The sequence below is a fragment of the Poecile atricapillus genome, chromosome 20 (genome assembly GCF_030490865.1).
Source record: "Poecile atricapillus isolate bPoeAtr1 chromosome 20, bPoeAtr1.hap1, whole genome shotgun sequence".
Classification (NCBI taxonomy): Eukaryota; Metazoa; Chordata; class Aves; order Passeriformes; family Paridae; genus Poecile; species Poecile atricapillus.
In genome coordinates this window covers 9,773,613-9,791,285 of record NC_081268.1, presented here as the reverse complement: position 1 = coordinate 9,791,285, position 17,673 = coordinate 9,773,613, and the positions used below count along the sequence as shown (strand labels likewise).

General features: G+C 48.7%; 1 protein-coding gene across 1 annotated transcript; it reads left to right on the top strand.

The window, feature by feature from the left end:
• The first annotated feature begins 1,194 nt into the window (after nt 1-1,194).
• NELFB (negative elongation factor complex member B) lies at nt 1,195-12,512 on the top strand. The gene is made up of 13 exons (XM_058853676.1): nt 1,195-1,458; nt 1,560-1,723; nt 1,929-2,028; nt 3,563-3,793; nt 4,695-4,880; nt 5,872-5,984; nt 6,593-6,695; nt 7,637-7,732; nt 8,921-9,063; nt 9,936-10,042; nt 10,889-11,030; nt 11,745-11,853; nt 12,095-12,512. Exons 1-13 carry the CDS (start codon nt 1,357-1,359, stop codon nt 12,230-12,232), a joined length of 1,734 nt encoding a protein of 577 aa, XP_058709659.1. The 5' UTR covers nt 1,195-1,356; the 3' UTR covers nt 12,233-12,512.
• The last annotated feature ends 5,161 nt before the right edge of the window (nt 12,513-17,673 follow it).

Genomic DNA, 17,673 nt, shown 5'->3' with positions numbered 1-17,673 from the left:
TCTGCTTTCCCCTGACAGTGTCACAAAGTCTCATCCCTGAAAATGGAAATTCAGAAGAAAACTCCGTGGCTGCTCACACCGAGGCAATTGGCTGATTGCCCGTGTCTGAAGATCAAACCAGGAATGGGGAAACGCCACTTCTCTGTTTTTGGTGACGTTTCCTCTTTGCATTGCTGTCTGCCTGTGAAGCCTCAGGCAGCCCCAGGAACCCCGAGTTTTGCTGCACAGAAAAATGGAATCACAGAATCTCCCGAGCTGGAAGTGACCCACAAGGATCAAATCGAACCCCTGGCCCTGCATAGGACACCCCCAGAAATCCCACCATGTGGAAACTGCTGGGGCAGATCCTGTGCAGAGATGCTAAGTTGGTCAAGGTTCTGGAACATTTCTCTTGTGAGGAAAGGCTGAGGCAGCTGGGTTTGTTCAGCCTGGAGGAGAGACAGCCCAGAGGGGAACTCATGGATGTGTTTGAGTATCTAAAGGGTGGTGTGGGAGTGTTACCGTTGAAGATGAATAGATCACACGGACACAGGTCGAGGTGTGGTGAAGAGAAGAGAAAATTTATTTTTCCCCCCAGGATTTATAGGCTTCTGACCACAGCCAGGGATTGGATGGTCAGGATAACACTTTCTCACTGCACTGGCCATGAGAGATGCCCATCACAAGATGTGTAACAGAAAGAATGTACACATATCTATGTTTACAGTTACTGTCCTGGGAAAGTCTTTAGAAAACTATGTTAGCAAGCTCAGAAGCTGAGTTTTCAGGGCGACATCGGAGCATGGACCGTGACCAAGAACTGAATAGGTAGCCCAGCCAGGGTGTGGAGTCTCCCTCACTGGAGAGATTCCAGAACCTTCTGGACGCAATCCTGTGCCACCCTGAGCCGTGTGCTCTGGGATGACCCTGCTTGGAAAGGAAGGTGGGACAGGATGACCCTCTATGGTCCCTTCCAACCCGAACCATCCCGTGATTCTGTGATCCCATGTGCCTGAGGGCGCTGTCCAAAGGCTCCTGGAGCCGTGTCCGCCCTGCCCGAGCTCCTGGGGCCGCGGTGGCCGCGGGGAGCCCGGGGACACCCACGGCAGCGCCCGCGGAACCTTCGTGCGGCGGAACCTTCGTGCTGCGGCGCGGGGCCCGCACGGGGCGGGGGCGGAGCGGACCGCGCGGGGGGCCGGGATTAGGATCCGGGCCGGGATCGGGGCCGGGATCGGGGCCGGGATATCGGGACCGGGATATCGGGATCGGGGCCGGGATATCGGGATCGGGGCCGGGATATCGGGATCCGGGCCGGGATATCGGGATCGGGAGCTGGAGCTGAGCCGGGAGCGGCCCCGCGGAGCCGGCCAGGCCGAGATGTACGCGGGGCTGCAGGAGCTGGGAGTGGCCAATGGCGAGGACCTCAAGGAGACCCTCACGAACTGCACGGAGCCGCTGAAGGCCATCGAGCAGTTCCAGGTGCCGTGTGGGGCCGGGCTGTGCGGGGACAGGGAGCACGGGCTGGCCCCCAGTGCTGCCTGGCTGTTTCCTCGCTTTATTTGTTATCCCGTGTGTTGCAGACGGAGAACGGCGTGCTGCTGCCCTCGCTGCAGTATGCTCTGCCCTTCCTGGACCTGCACGGCACCCCCCGGCTCGAGTTCCACCAGTCCGTGTTCGATGAGCTCCGGGAGAAGCTGCTGGAGAGAGTCTCTGCCATCGCTTTGGAGGGGAAGGTCGAGGAGAGGTTTGTGAGCAGTCTCCACGGTTCCTTGGGGAGAGCTGTGTGTAATGAATTCTGTAGAGAATTCCGTGTGTAAGTGCAGTGGATGGATGACTTCTGTAAAGGAGAGTTTGGCTCCTCAGGGACTGAGTTCCAGTGGCTTTGAGGTGGCCACTTGGTTCCTTTACTGCTCCATGGTATTTAGTCTTGTGTTTTTCCATATTTTCAGATACAAGAAGCTGGAAGATCTCCTAGAGAAGAGCTTTTCCCTGGTCAAGATGCCCTCGATACAGCCTGTGGTCATGTGTGTCATGAAGCACTTGCCCAAGGTGGGACCACTGCACTGGTTGGCCTGGTGTGACATCTCTGGTGTCTCACTGCTGTCACATCTCTGGTGTGACATCTCTGGTGTGACATCTCTGGTGTGTCACTGGTGTGACATCTCTGGTGTGACATCTCTGGTGTGACATCTCTGGTGTGTCACTGGTGTGACATCTCTGGTGTGACATCTCTGGTGTGTCACTGGTGTGACATCTCTGGTGTGTCACTGATGTCACATCTCTGGTGTGTCACTGATGTGACATCTCTGGTGTGACATCTCTGGTGTGACATCTCTGGTGTGTCACTGGTGTGACATCTCTGGTGTGACATCTCTGGTGTGTCACTGGTGTCACATCTCTGGTGTGTCACTGGTGTGTCACTGGTGTGACATCTCTGCTGTCACATCTCTGCTGTCACATCTCTGGTGTGCCTCTGGCAGATGGGCTCTGCTCCCTCTGCACCTTCTGCAAGTGTGTTCAGTGTCAGGGATTGACTGGAGATTCAATACATTCTGCTAATGGACTAATTCAAAATTAATTCAGTGGACTAATTCAAAAAGCATTTTACATTTTCATAATCAGATTATACTATTTTCCCTATTTTTTTCAATCCATGGAGCTTCCTAAAAAGTCAAGCTTGCTGATGGGTGAATTTTTCCACAGCTGATTTACAAATCTCTGACTTGTGGAAGTTAAGACTTGAAGAGTGCAATTAAAAGTAGGCAGGAGGGAGAATCAGGTTTGCAAAACAAAAATCTCTAGGAGTGTCCTTACTAAAAGCATCATGTTGTACTCAGGTAATGGATTCAAAACACTGCTGGAACTTCAGTAAATTACTGAGTTTAGAAGCAGCACCTCAAATCTCAGCACTGGAGATTTGAAGTAGATAATTTTTCTTCTTTGGAAGAATTAAGGGTGTGTGATTTGGTTGTTGAAGAAGTCTCTCAGGGTTTAGTGCTGCACCAGGTGGGTGGAGGGCATGGGGAGGATTGTCCTTCCCTGCTCTGCGCTGGGGCAGCCTCCCCTTGAGTCCTGGGGTTGTTTGGGCACAAGATAAAAAAACATCTAAAGCTGTTGGAAAATGTTAAAAGGATGGGGAAGGGTCTGGAGGGGCCCACGAGGAGCAGCTGAGGGCACTGGGATTGTTCAGCTGGAGCAGACTGAGGGCAGAGCTCCCCGGGGGCTGCAGCTCCTCCCGAGGGGCAGCTCCGCTCTCTGCTCTGGGACAGGGACAGCAGGCAGGGAACGGCTGGAGCTGGGCCAGGCCAGGCTCAGGCTGCAGATCAGGGCAAGGTTCTTCCCCCAGAGGCTGCTGGCACTGCCCAGGCTCCCCAGGGAATGGGCACGGCCCCGAGGCTGCCAGAGCTCCAGGGATGCCCAGGGTGGGATGTTGGGGGGTCTGGGCAGGGCTGGCTGATCCTGGGGATGCTCAGGATATTCTGTGATTCCATGATTTAAGATGCCTCCTGCAGACAGTTCTGGTTTTGTGGACAGGCAGGCAGGTGAGGTGCTGCTCACTGTGTAACTGCTCTGTGCACTGCAGGTCCCTGAGAAGAAGCTGAAGCTGGTGATGGCTGATAAGGACCTGTACAAGGCCTGTGCTGTGGAGGTGAAGAGACAGATCTGGCAGGACAACCAGGCTCTCTTTGGGGATGAGGTGTCACCCCTGCTGAAGCAATACATCCTGGAGAAGGAGAACATTCTCTTCAGCAATGATATTTCTTTCTTGCAAAATTTCTTCAGTCCATCTCCCAAAACGAGACGTCAAGGAGAGGTAAGGACAAGGAAACCGACATAACAGGGGCTGTTTTCCCCTGCCCACCTTTCTGCTGAAGTTGCTTAGCTGGACAAGCTCTTTGCAAGAAACACCAGGCCATTTTCTCCTATACATCTTGATGAAAGCAGCAGGAATTATTTTAGTTGTTGTGTAATAAATGATCAATGTTCTAAGCTGTTTATACACTTTAAAGAAAGAAAGGACAGGCTCTTTCCTCTGTTGTTCAGTCAGGCTTTAATACACTTCAGCTGTTCTGAAGGCTGAACATCTCTATCACAGCAGTTTGATTATGCTAATATGTTAAATTTACTTTGTTGGGAATTTTTGTAGTGGACATAGCTCAACTGAAGTTGCTGTTTTGTTCTTTTTCAAAGGGATGTAGAAAGCTGTAGTTAATTTGCATCCAGAAAAGTTGCACTTTGAATGAAATTAACTATAAGGTAGTATAAAGCTTTAATTCTAGAGAGGGCAGCACATCTGTTACATGAGGGGCTGCTTCAGGCCTGTTTTGTTTCAGAATAATTTGGTGTAAGTGCCCTTGTGCAATTTACTCCAGGTTTGCACTGCAGAGTTGTGCTTTAACCCCAGCTGGACACTCAGCAGCACACATCCACTTGGTCACTCCCCCTGAGGGGATGGGGGGAGAATCAGAATGGTAGAAAAAAGGAACTGGTGGGTTGAGACAAAAACGTGTTATGGCTGTTGAAGATTTGGTGAACGTCTCTTGGGCAAATCCTTTTGGAAATCTTGAAGTAAACAGTTCCTTTTCAGGAGCTCCTGTCCCTGCAGATGCTTCAGTCTTGTTAAATCACAAAACATAATTAATTTACATTTGTGTATGCATAGAACTGAGAGCATCTCTTGGTCCTGAGCCCACATTTTTCCCCTCTGAGCTCAGGTGGTGCAGAAGCTGACGCAGATGATCGGGAAGAACGTGAAGCTCTATGACATGGTGCTGCAGTTCCTGAGGACGCTGTTCCTGCGCACCAGGAACGTCCATTACTGCACGCTGAGGGCAGAGCTCCTCATGTCACTGCACGACCTGGAGATCAGTGAGATCTGCACTGTTGATCCCTGCCACAAGGTACCAATCATGGGGGACAGAAGGGGGCATTTATGGAGAATTTTCTGGAAAAAGCCCAGGCAAGATGAGTCCTTTCCATAAAGAGAGTTCAGACCTTGAACCTAAATATAATTTTATGTTCCTTGGACCTTCAGGTGAAAACTTCTTAGTTAACCAGCAGTTTACTTTCATTTCATAACCCATGAATCATTCAAATTTAGGGTACTTTGGCAGTGTTATAAGCAATGTCTAATCTGACATCTGTTCCAGGCAGATGCTGCAAAAATAATAAAAACCATCAGCTGGCCCCAGGCTTTTACTCCAGGCTTCCCTCCCAGCTGTGGATATGCTCCATCTGTAAATAAACTGTATGTGTAACAGTGAATACTTTGGATATTGAATTATAAGAGAACATGAAACTATTCATATATTGGGAAGTGACAGATGTGGTAATGTCACAGCAGGATCTTGTTACTGGCCCCTTGTCCATGGTAGCATCACTGACCTGGAACAAGGCTTTTTCCCTGAAGCAGTTGTTAAGTTTTACATGTATTCTGCTTAAAAAATAGTTCAGTAATATAGCTCTAAAGCAAGAACACCTCCACTGTGATTATTCCTTTATTTAGAGAGTGGGAGTGCTATTGCAATGGCCAAAATGAACCACATTTTTATTTCTAGGTGATGCTGTTTCTTTCTCAGTCCTCTACTGTAAATCCACAGGTGTGCAGGGCAGTGGTGGATTTAATCCCTGATTCTTAATTGCCAGAGAATGCCTCCTCTGGAAGTGGAGAAAGTGACCCCAGGTTAACTTTCCTGGGCATTCCTAACCTCCTTTTGACCTCTGTGCTTGTCACCAGTGTGGTACTATGCCTAATTAAGGTGCATTAATGAAGCATCTCAATTGCAGATATTTTGAGGTCATTCTGAGGCTGTTTTCTCTGACATGATGTGTTTTATTGCTGGGTTGTTTATTGTTTAATGAGCTCACAAAGCTCCCTCCATTTGGTGACAGTTCACCTGGTGCCTCGACGCCTGCATCCGGGAGAAGTTCGTGGACAACAAGAGAGCTCGGGAATTGCAAGGATTCCTGGATGGGGTGAAGAAAGGACAAGAACAAGTGTTGGGGTAAGGCACTTGGGCTGTTTATTGGGAAACTGGACATGTCTTCCTAACACTCACAGCATCTGACAGAATAACTTATTGTGAATGACTTGTCTGGCTTTAAACCCAGAGAAAATGGGCTGCTGATGTTTGTGAGTTAAAGTACTTCATTAGCTTCACCCCTGCTGTGATCTGGTACACTTCTGTTTCTGGAAGGTGCCTTCACAGTATTTTATTTAGCTGGTACTTTCAGATTTTTGTCCATTGGTATTTAAAAATATGGGAGAATTCACTTTTAGCTGTTGTTTTTCCAAAGCCTCTGAGACCTTTCTGTCCTCAGCACTCTGGAGATGGTCAAAACCTGCCAGCTCAAAGAGCTGGGGCCACCAGAACTCCTGTGGGCTGTCTCCCAGCAGACCTGCAGCTGGCTGTGGGAGATTTTGTGCTTGATCTCAATGCAGAAGACTTTCATCAATTGTTTTTTTGTGCTCTTTCATGTCAAATCCACCCTGAATGTGATTTCTTTACGAGGCAGGAGAAGGTTCATCAGGTGCACACAGCTGGGTTTGGACCTGTACAATGGGGGTTGCTGGTTATATATGATAAATGTTTGATTTTTTACTTCTTCTCAGGGATTTATCAATGATCCTGTGTGATCCCTTTGCCATTAACACCTTAGCCTTGAGCACCATAAGGCACCTGCAAGACCTGGTTGGGCAGGACACCTTACCCAGGGTAAGCACTGCAGCTTGTGTACCTGAGCTGTGCTCTTGGCTGACTGACAGCCAGCAGGGAGGGACTGGCACTGTCCAAGTCTCATTAAGTTCCCAAATGTGGCAGTTGGAACAAGGGAAACCTGATTCCTGTCCATTTCCAGCACCTGCTGCAGAGCTCTGCAGGAGCTGTTTGGACATGGGCATTTTGGAATTCTCCAAACTGATCCTGAACTCTTTGCATGGCTCATTGTGCCTGCCTGGCAGCTGTGCAAATACAGAATAATGTGTAAAATCTGTCCCTCCCTGCTTTGTCCCTCCATCAGTTTGTCTGACAGCAGCACCTTTCTCCTGCCACAGTGAATGCCATGGGTTTGTTTGCACAGTTCTGGTCTGGTGGCTGAAATAAAACACAGCTCCTGCAAGTGGAGTCTGCAGGAGCTGCTGAAATGTTAAAGAAGGGCACCCTGGCAGGTGTCTGAACAATGGGAGCCACTTGTTGTTTTATCCCTGAGTTGTTAAATGTTATTGTTGGATGCAGTAACTTCCTTGTGACAGTTTAAGACAAAGTCATTTGGGTTTCAGCACACAATATAAACAAAAAATCCATTCTCATTCTTACACACCCTTTCTCCTCCTGTCTTCTGCTGTGATGGTTTGTCCTCTCACACATTTTATTTTAGTGTACTAATTGGGTTGGATACATTTGAAAAAGATGTGCTCAGATGGCTGCAGACTTCCTGGTGCATTATAAATTCACAACCCCCCACAAACCCTGAGGTGTGGCAGTTACTTGATGCCCATTTGAGGTTCAGTTTTCAATTACCTTGAACTGAATGACTTTAGCAGTCTTGGACAAAGCTGCTAATCCAGAAATAGCTTTGAATATGAACAACTGCTTCCAAATAAATATCTCATGAGAACATCAAAATAGCTGTTTTTCTTCTCCCCTTAAAATTTGAGGAAAGCCCAGATCTGCTGCTGCTCCTTAGGATGCTTTCTCTGGGACAGGGGGCCTGGGACATGATTGACAGCCAAGTCTTCAAGGAACCAAAAATGGTGAGCCCTTTTGATGTTAAGAATTTAACAAAATTAACCAAATTTAGACTTGTTTATTGTTTTGTTGCATTCCTGATTAAACATTTGTTCTCCAAATGTCTCATCAGAGCTTTCTTGGGAAAAAACAATGGTCACAGAGCAGCTGTTCTGGACATGGTGTGAGCTTCCATTACCTACCTTTTTATTTCCATGGGTGCCTGCTCCTCACAGCCTGTACCTCTCTGAAATACCCCACTGGTTGCTCATTGCTATCTCATTTTTCCTGCTTGTACACAACTGACGGGTTTGTAGAACACATCTTGCACGAGGAAAACAGGATTTCCAGGACTGGTCTCAAATTCTGGTAGCAGTTTAGAAGCTTTTCATTGACAAGAACAATATTTTTTCCCTCTGTTACAGCAGAAGGTAGTGCCCCACAGAGCTGTTATCTCTGCATGCTTTGGAAATCCCTTCCCAGTATTCCAGGAATCCCTGGAGTGGTTCAGCTGAGGACAGGAGGGCCAACCCTGGTGTTGCACAGCAGGGCTGTTCCTCAGGAGGAATTTGCTGTTTCTATTCTGAACTATAAAGCAGTAAATGTTTTATAAATACCTAGGGGCACATTTGAGGTCTCCAAAACACATCCAGTCCTGGCTGCTAGGATGTTTAAATTCATCCCAGGGAGGGTGTGCATTAACACTGGGATGTAGCAGTGAGTGACCAATCCTGTGATTTGTGCTCTCTCATGAACCTGTAAGAGAAAATGCTGTCTGAAGGGAGTCTCTGAATCAGTCTTTACAATCTGATTTATTTGTGGTTGTGTTACCCCAAATAAGCCTGGGCCATGCTGGGAGTCTGTAATTGTTGATATCAGCAGTTTGATGTCATCCTGAACACATCCCATGCCTGCAGCAGTGCTGGGAAGGGCCTCTCAAAAGAAATGCCAGAAAATTGTCCAAAGAAAAGGTTTGAGCAGGAGTATTTTGGAGTGAGATGAAGTAGAGTTTTCCTAATTACCGTGGAACATGTGGAAGTGAATTGTTCAGGAATTTTGACTGGAACTGGATGTCTGTAAACTGGTTTTCCTCAGTGTACCATGAGGCTCCCCACACTGCCTTGCTTTTGTCACAGCACTTCAGGACCATTAGGTGGCATGAAGTGACTGATGATGGATTTCTGCTTTTCCCTCTGTCCTTCCCTCCCTGCCAGGAGGCCGAGCTGATCACCAGGTTCCTGCCCCTGCTGATGTCCTTTGTGGTGGATGACCACACCTTCACTGTGGATCAGAAGCTGCCCTCGGAGGAGAAGGGACCAATCCCCTACCCCAGCACCATTCCCGAGGCTTTCACCAAGTAGGTGCCAACCACTGCAGGGTTTGGCACCAAAGCAGGAGGGAGCCAGCCAGACCTGACAGGGGAAAATGCCTGTGGTAAAGGCCAGGCTTCCTGGGATAAAATTCAGTGCTAACTTATCAAGTCTGAACTTTAACAAAACAGGTTTCCCTTGTGCTCCCTCAAATAAAATTTATCTACATAAATATTTCCTGTAATGAAATATTCTCTCATTCAATATGAGAGTATTTGGTGTTTCTGTTCAGCTTCCCAGGCAGTGAATGCTGAGTTTTGGGTGATATTTGGGTGCAGCTGGATGAGTGCCCATGTTGAAGAGCACTATTGGAAATCATGAAGTTGGCATTTTTGATACCCACGCTCATTCTCTGTCGACCTGTCACTCCAGGGACATCAGAAAGATAATTAAAACTTCTGTGTGTTCTGTTGTGTTCAGATCTTCCCAATTTCTAGCACAGTTCTTGTCTGTGCGCCAGAATCTGGGATACTTGATATCTAACTACAGCTTGGTAGTGCTCTCCTCTGTTACAGTGTTGATGTTTGACTTTTGTGAGACTGAAACAGCATTGGACTTTGTATAACTTTGGAGTATTTGGGCTTCTTCTAAACCCCATTTTGAACAGCACTTTTATCATGAATACATTATAAATGCTCAGTTAAATCCAACTGTTTGCTGAATGTTCAGTTTTTGTGGAGTGTGGTAGTGAACATAGGGATGATCCATCTGCTCACTCACTGAATAGCTGCCCTTCAGTGGCTTTGAGGTTAGCCATTGCTGTACCTGCTTGATAACTGTCCCAAAAGTACTTTAAAACTCTTTCATTTTTTTTTAAATTAGCTTTATTATTGAATAAACTCTGCTTGTGCCATGACAGGTTCCTGCAGGAGAACAGAATAGCTTGTGAGATTGGGCTGTATTACATCCTTCACATCACCAAACAGAGGAACAAAAATGCTTTTCTGAGGCTTCTGCCAGCACTAGGTAGGTTTTTGTCTCATCTTCTGTTCTATGGCTGTTTGCCTTGTATTGGACACCCAGGAGGCCACTAAACCTGGACTGAGAGGAGAGTCAGAGCCAGGGACACAACGTTCTGCCTTTGGCTCTTCTGGTGACTGAGTTGTGAGACTTTGCAGGAGTGTTTGGGTTCTGGAATTTTCTGCTGAGGTCAGGTCCTTACATCAAGGGCTCCATTAACAACGAGATTAGTTGAGGACTCTTTGGAATGAATCTGAAAGATAACAGAGCAGGTGCCCCAATTCTGCTGCTGCCCACAGTGATTGCAGGTGGCCAGAAGCTGCTTTGTGTGGTGAGAAAACTGGTAACAGAATAGGACTGAACACAGTCTTAATTTTTTCACCAATATTATCTTGTTCACTGAGTCCTCTGGGATGAGCTGCAGGAGAGCTCTGGAGCAATCTGCTCCTCATCTTTTATGTCTGAAAGATCAAAGCCACCTGCCTGAGCTGCCTGTTATCAAATGAAATGAGAAGAAAATGACTGAAAGAAAGTGGGCTTAGATTAGGTACTGGGAAGAAATTCTTCTCTGTGAGGTTGAGGAGGCCCTGGCACAGGATGCCCAGAGCAGCTGGGGCTGCCCCTGGATCCCTGGAGGTGCCCAAGGCCAGGCTGGATGAGGCTTGGAGGAGCCTGGGACAGTGGGAGATGTTCCTGCCCATGGCAGGGGTGGCACTGGATGTTTTAAAGTCATTTCCAACCCAAACTATTCTATTATGAAACCTCACTGCAGGGTTTTCAGCAGGAACAGGAGCTGTGTGGACAGGTTTTGGCACATCCTTGTCAGTCTCTGTCTCTTTCCATGTTTTATAGTTGAGACATTCAGTGACTTGGCCTTCAGTGACATTTTCCTGCATCTGCTCACTGGTAACCTCACCCTGCTCAGTGATGAGTTTGCACTCGAGGAGTTCTGCACCAGTCTCTTTGATGGCTTCTTCCTCACTGCCTGCTCCAGGTAAAGCAGATTTTCCTCACTGGAGAGAGGGAGTTTACAGAATGCCTGACAGAGGTTTTACTGCTTTGAACAATAGTTCACCAAATTCCTCACAGGCAGTGGAGATATCAGCCAGATGCTGTTTTCCTTTAAGGAAAGGTGTGTGTTTTGGGATGTAGTTTTTGTCAGCAAAATGTCTTGGCTGTGAATTGTTATCTAAACTGCAATTCATTATCCCTAAGTTGGAGTTGCAAAGGAGAATATCCTTCAGGCTTTGCAGTAGCTCTGGCTATGCAGAGTTAACTTCAGCTCTTTGCAGTATCAGCAGCACACAAAAATCTGTTGTTACCTCTGCTCAGTCACCGCTGTCTGCAGACAAGTTCAGCCTCCAGAAAGCTTCCCTAAAAGTGGCTGAAATTACTGCTGGGGCATAGCAGCATGTGCTGCTGCTTCCTCCACACACTCTACACTTAAAATCTCACCCTCCCTCCTCATGGTTGTGCAGGTAATCCACTCCTGTTGGACAATTCCTTGAGTCCTTGAAGGTGTAAGGCAGTGTTTGTGCTTACACTAAGTTAGTCCCTCACAAAAGCTCCAGTTCTTAGGAGTTTTGGAAAATGGTAACAAAGTCTGTGGTGGGGTGAATTACTCTGGTGCTGTTCCTTGTTCTCAAGATGGTGTTTGTTTGTCTTGGTTGTTTGTCTTGGTTGCTCTGATTCCAAATGGCTCTTGCAGGAAGGAGAATGTGCACAGACATGTGCTCAGGCTGCTGCTGCATCTGCATCACAAGGTGGCCCCAGCCAAACTTGAATCTCTCCAGAAAGCTTTGGAGCCCACCAAGCAGGTAGGAAGGGAAGCAGGAGAAAGGGAAAATGATTGCAAATGAAAGCAGCTGCCTTTCCAGACGTTGTTGAGTGGAACACGAGCTCTGCTTTCCAAGTGTACCAAGCTGTGGCCTAATCACCTTGTGGCTTCCTCCTGCTGTGCTGGTTTGTGTTAAACACACAGGGTGAAGGCACACGTGGTGTTCTGGCTGGAATGGAGTGTGACTGTCTGTTTCCCCATCCCTGATTCTCTTCCTGCAGAGTGGGGAAGCTGTGAAGGAGCTTTACAACCAACTCGGTGAGAAACTGGAGCTCCGCAAGCCCAGCCCAGCAGAAGTGACTGAGACTCCCTCCATGGAGCTGCCCCTGCCCACGGTGCCCACTCCAGCCTCACGCTGAGCTGTGGCTGCAGGGCAGGACTGGGGGGACAGGAACTGAGCCTGTGCTGCCTTCTGAGTGTCTCTGCCCATGTGGTGGACACAAAAACAAAGCCACTGAAGCTCCTTCAGGAAACGCTGCAGCTCACCCAGCTCACTGGCTCCTGCTGGTTAGAAAACTGTATGCAGTGAATTGCAATGTTTACTTTTCTTAAAGATAGCTGAGTGTCTTCTTGCAGATCCACTTAAAAGCTGACTGTACATTTTTAAAAAAAAACAACAAAATGAAATGCATATTTTTAAGCTTGGCATCCTGTGTATTTAAACCCTGCTCAGTGAGGTGGAGCCCCGGTGTGGCTGAGCAGGTGATGTGGGCTCTTGAGGCTGATCATGGCTTCCTTTGGCCTTGGTCTGTCCCTCAGGGTCTCTGGAGAAGATGCTCAAGAGGAGGAAGAGCCAGAGGAGATGAGCTCCACTGAAACCAGTCCCTGAGTTTCCAGCTCTTGTGGCACAGGGTAAGATGTGCTGCACTATCAGAGGTGTCCACTGCTGCCACCAGCCCGAGCTGCAGTCCCCAGCCTCTTGTCAGATGCTCTGGGTCTCTTTGCCAGCACTCCCCTTCCACCAGGGCAGGCTCAGCATTAAAAACAAGGGGAAAATGGGGTCTCAGAGCTTCAGGTGGGTGTAAAACACAGACTGAGGGCAGCTCCAGCCAGGGTCACTCAGTGCTGAGGACACATCAGACAGGGTTGCTGCCCCATGGCTGCTCCCATTCATGGACATCTCTGCATTCCCTGCTCTTTCCCAATCCCTTCCCTGCTCTTGCCCTCTGTGGTGCAAAAAGGACCATCAGCAAATTGAGGAGAATCCAGCAGCACGTGGAGCCCACACAAAAGATAACGAGGTCAGGCCAGCTGGAAGGAGAACTTGACAAAAGCAGCTGAACCATCTGTGTGGGTGGATTTTGGCCTGCTGGACCTGCCAGGGGAGTTTGAGGAGAAGGACAAGGCTGAACAACTGGAGGCAGTGAAACCTGGTTCCTTTTCTAGCAAAACAATTGCACAAGGGGCAAAGGTGTCTCACCTTGGGGTGAGTCTGGGCTCTGCTTCTCCTCTTCAGCAGGGTCAGCCTGGGGAAGGGGAAAGGCATCCCTGGGAGATCACAGCCTCACATCTGCCTGTGTTAGAGACAGCAGCCCAGGAATGAGAATTGGGGTCTTTCCTTCTTCAGCAGCTTCTGTGAATGTCATTTTATGACAAGGAAGTGAGAAAGAATCAGCAGGGTTTGAGTTGGGCCCTTAAATCTCATCCCATCCCACCCCTGCCAGGGACAGAGACACCTCCCACCATCCCAGGCTGCTCCCAGCCCTGCCCAGCCTGGCCTTGGGCACTGCCAGGGATCCAGGGGCAGCCCCAGCTGCTCTGGACACCCTGTGCCAGGGCCTGCCCACCCTCAGGTATTCCTGTGGTAATTCCTGTAACCAGCTATCCAGCTTGAGCCAGAATTAACCGTGCTGTCCTTGTGCCATTGTCATAAAAAAAAAACCAGTCCAGGACTCAGGAGACAATTGTTATTGTAGTTTTAATGTTAATTTTTTTCCCTCAGGCCAACATCAATTTTCTGTGCCAAAGCTGAGTTGCCTGCTGAGGGTTAACAGAATAAAGAAGTGGTGAAATGTGTACAAAATCCTGGTAATGAGTCATTACCAATCTGATACAAAGCAACCCAATGATTAGGAATGCAGTTTCATATTAGCACTTTTTCAGGCACAGTTGTAGGTAGAAGCAAGTAAATACCCTCAGAAGAAATGTGTCTCATAGCATCTGTTCTTTCTTTTGTTAATTATCGACTCCTGTGAGCCTGTGGAAAGAGCTGGCAGATTCTGCAATGCCCCTTGTTCTTTTTAACTCTGAAACTCCATTTTCTGTCTGCTCTGAAGGCTGAGAGCTGCTCTGGCAGTTGGTGTCCCCTCTGCTCTCTGCTTCCAGGTGTGGAAGGAAGGGAGCCCTGCTGTGCTGAGAGGAAAGAGAGGGCAGTGGCTGCAGGGCTTTGCTCCCCTGAGCTCACACATTGCTCAAGGTGTCATCAGTGACTTGTGAAACGACAACAAAACATCTGCTCCAGTGGCTCCCAGCCAGGATTGTTCCCAGCCCACGTTCTCCAAACCAGCACCGTGGTCTCTGCTCCATCTCCACTCAATAATCACATAATTGCAGAGAGAGTTTTACAGGTGGTTCCTTGAAGAGCAGCCAAAGGGCAAGGGAAGGAATCTGTTTTCCATCTCACCTACACCCAGGACAACATTCATGGGCTGTGGAGATGCAGGAAACAACCCTGAACCATTTTGGATTCATCCAGTTCATCCAAACTGGGGATTTGGAGACACCAGGACCTCCAATCCACCTTGGCCAGTGCTGTGCCTAAGCAGAGGGACTTGCACTTGCAGGTGTTTGTGGCCTGACTCTGCCTTGGGGGGGTCACTGCACCTTTTGGATGCTCACAGGAATTTTGGGCCATGACCTCGTGGCCTCTTGCAAGAGCTGCTTGTCCTGATGTTTCAGCTCAAGCTGTGGGTGGGAGGTTTGGTGTTCCCAGAACTTGTCTAGCCTGGTAGCTGGAGGGATCCTGCAGCCCTTGGGCTCCAAAAGGGAAATGCAGATCACTGTCTTTGCAGTCAAACTCAGGAGTTCCTTCTAAAAAGCCAGAAATTGCAGCAAGTTTTGGGTCAACCCCGATTTACTGTAACAAAACAGTTGTTGCTGCCTTCTTGTGATTCCCCTTGGGGGTTGTGAGACTTCTGGGTCAATGGTGAGCCTTAGGAAGGTGGGTTTTCCTGTTTGCTAGTCAGTCACACCACATTCCAAGTGGAAAAATGGGATGGTGGATGCTTCCCAGGAGCCTGAAGTGATTGTTGGTGTTGCAGGGTGCCCTTGGAGCTGCAATGAATATTAATAAATATTAACTGACTAATAAATATTAACTGACACCCACCACCTCTGTGTCTTAAAATCTCTTTAGGAGTAAAGAGGCTCAGATTGGCACCCAAACTGTGGAAAATAATCCCTGGGGAGCAGAGGGACATGGTCCTGCTCCTCAGGGCCTTTGCTCCATCAAAACACAGCCCAAGCACTGGGAATGCTGCAGCAGCCAGGCTTGCAAGGAGTGAAGGGCTGGGGACAGCTCAGTTATTCTGGGTTTTAATTCCAGCCCATCCAGCTGGACTGAGCCTTGGACAGAGAAGCTTGGCCTCATGTCCACCCTGGTTTTACAAAAGAATTTCAAACCTGCCCTTGCTGCTGTTAGGAATGAGATGTTGTCATTGCTCAGGAGCTCAGCTGTCCCTTCTGTGTCTGCTTCAAGTTTCTCCTCTGCCACCACAGCTGGGGCAGACAAAGTTTGCTTTCCATTCCCTGCTCTTCAAAGCCTGCCTGAATTCCAGGCTCTCTGACACCACCCCAGGTTCAAGCTGGGCAGTTTTCTCCTTCCCCACAGCCTCCACCCAGGTTCCACCGCCTGCCATTTGTGTCTGAGAGCAGCAGAGGGGACAGGCTGTCTCTGCTCTTCATGAAATCATCTGCAGAGCAGTGCAGAATGGGGCAGCAGCTCAAGGCTGGGAGCTCTGCTCGGTGCTGTGTTATGTGATAATGTTGTACACACATTTTATTGGCTTATCTCTGGGTGCTGATGGTTATCAAACAGCACAAGAGCCCAGCTGGTCATCAGGAATCCTCAGTGAGTTCACAAACTGCTGCTGAGCTCTGCTGGGAGCGATTGGACACCTGAAGGATCCTCACAGGTGCTTCTGCTCCCATCTGACTTCTTCAGGAGAACACTGAGGCCGTGCCCTCGGGCTGGAGTTGTGGAATCACAGAATCCCAACTGGTTTGGGTTAAAAGGGACCTTCAAATTCATCCCATCCCAGCCCAGCCATGGCAGGGACATCTTCCACTGTCCCAGGCTGCTCCCAGCCCTGTCCAGCCTGGCCTTGGGCACTGCCAGGGATCCAGGGGCAGCCCCAGCTGTGCCAGGGCCTGCCCACCCTGCCAGGGAACAATTCCTGCCCAATATCCCATCTAAATCTACCTTCAGGCTGAGGGCAGAGGGGAAACACTGATGTGAGGGGTGTTCTGTACCCCCTGTACCCCATGGTCCCTCAGCAGCAGTGCCTCTCCCACCCTGCCCTCCCAAACTGGCCTTTAATCACGCTAAAATCAAAATATTTTTTGACTCATTTGTCAAAGAGCTTACTGCTCATGACTAGTCACAGAATCAGCTGCCGTGCTCTCAGCTCACCAATTGTTGGCTTTTCTACCTTATGTTGCATTAAGTATTATTTTTGTTCAGCTGTTGGAGCATCTCTTACAGATCTGAGTGTGTTGTTAGGAGTTATTCCGCTGCTCCTGCCCTGGGAACGTCTCTCCCTGTGGGAAAAGCTTCTCTCCCCTGGAACAAAGGAGTCACGTTGGGTTTACTCATCAAAAATTGCATGTGTATAAAATATCCGTGCTGTCCTTGGTCTCCAGTGCCTCACCACGCCTGACTCGTAGCACACATCAGAACCCATCACCCGCAGCCTGGCAACTCTCTCTGTTGCCATGGGAACAGCTCCACTATCCCTTCACAGAGAACCTCAAATATTCCCATTTTCAGAGCTGTTAGAACACCTCCAGTCCTGGCAGGTTTCATTCACTTGCTCACTCCCCTCCACAAGCTCTTCTCCTCCCAATTTAGAGAGTTACTCAGCACTTCTGGGCTCCTCATGAGTTGGCTGAGGGGAAATCACCCAGCACTTGGAGGTGCACGTTTGTCTGGGGCAATGATGCTGCCCTTGGGTTTATTCCATCTGCAGATCTGCCATGGAATTAGCTATTGTGTGTTAAATTGGTGCTTAAAAGAAAATTATCAAAGCCCTGGCTGCTGCACACTTGTGTGCACTTACACACCCAAGGGTAAGAGTTTCTGAGGAACCCCTGACCCTGGGTGAGATGAGCTGGCTCAGGTGGGAAGCAGCTTCCCCTGTGGTGAGTTTGTGGTGGGAGGGCTGTGAGGTGTGAATTCACTCCCCAGCGTGTGGAACCCCAAGCCCAGCTCTCCCTGTCTGTGCAGGAGCTGTGGGATGGAGGATCCTGGGGGTTTGTCCCTTCTCTGAGCTCCCTTTTCTGCAGTTGGCACAGCTCCACTGGGCACAAGTTTGCTTCTGGATAACCATAAATAGTTATTGAGGCCTTATTATTTCACTTATGGAAATATTGCAGCAGAAGAACGTGAATTTTGAGTGAGATGGTTTTAAAAACAGTTCTTGGTGGGGACATTTTTCTTTTTGCTTCATACAAGTGTCATAGCCAGACACTCTGTGCTTTTATCCTGCTAGAAATTCCAGGCACAAGAACTGCCTTGTGTCCCTGGAGGAAAGGAGAGGCTGAGGGCATCTCAGGGTGTTCAGATCCTGGCACAGGGTGCCCA

Excerpts from the sequence above, each read along its gene's own strand:
- NELFB (XM_058853676.1), top strand. The coding sequence starts at position 1,357 with ATGTACGCGGGGCTGCAGGAGCTGGGAGTGGCCAATGGCGAGGACCTC. Across the intron at positions 5,985-6,592 it reads GGACAAGAACAAGTGTTGGG|GGATTTATCAATGATCCTGT; the intron begins GTAAGGCACTTG and ends ACTTCTTCTCAG. Across the intron at positions 6,696-7,636 it reads GGCAGGACACCTTACCCAGG|GAAAGCCCAGATCTGCTGCT; the intron begins GTAAGCACTGCA and ends TTAAAATTTGAG.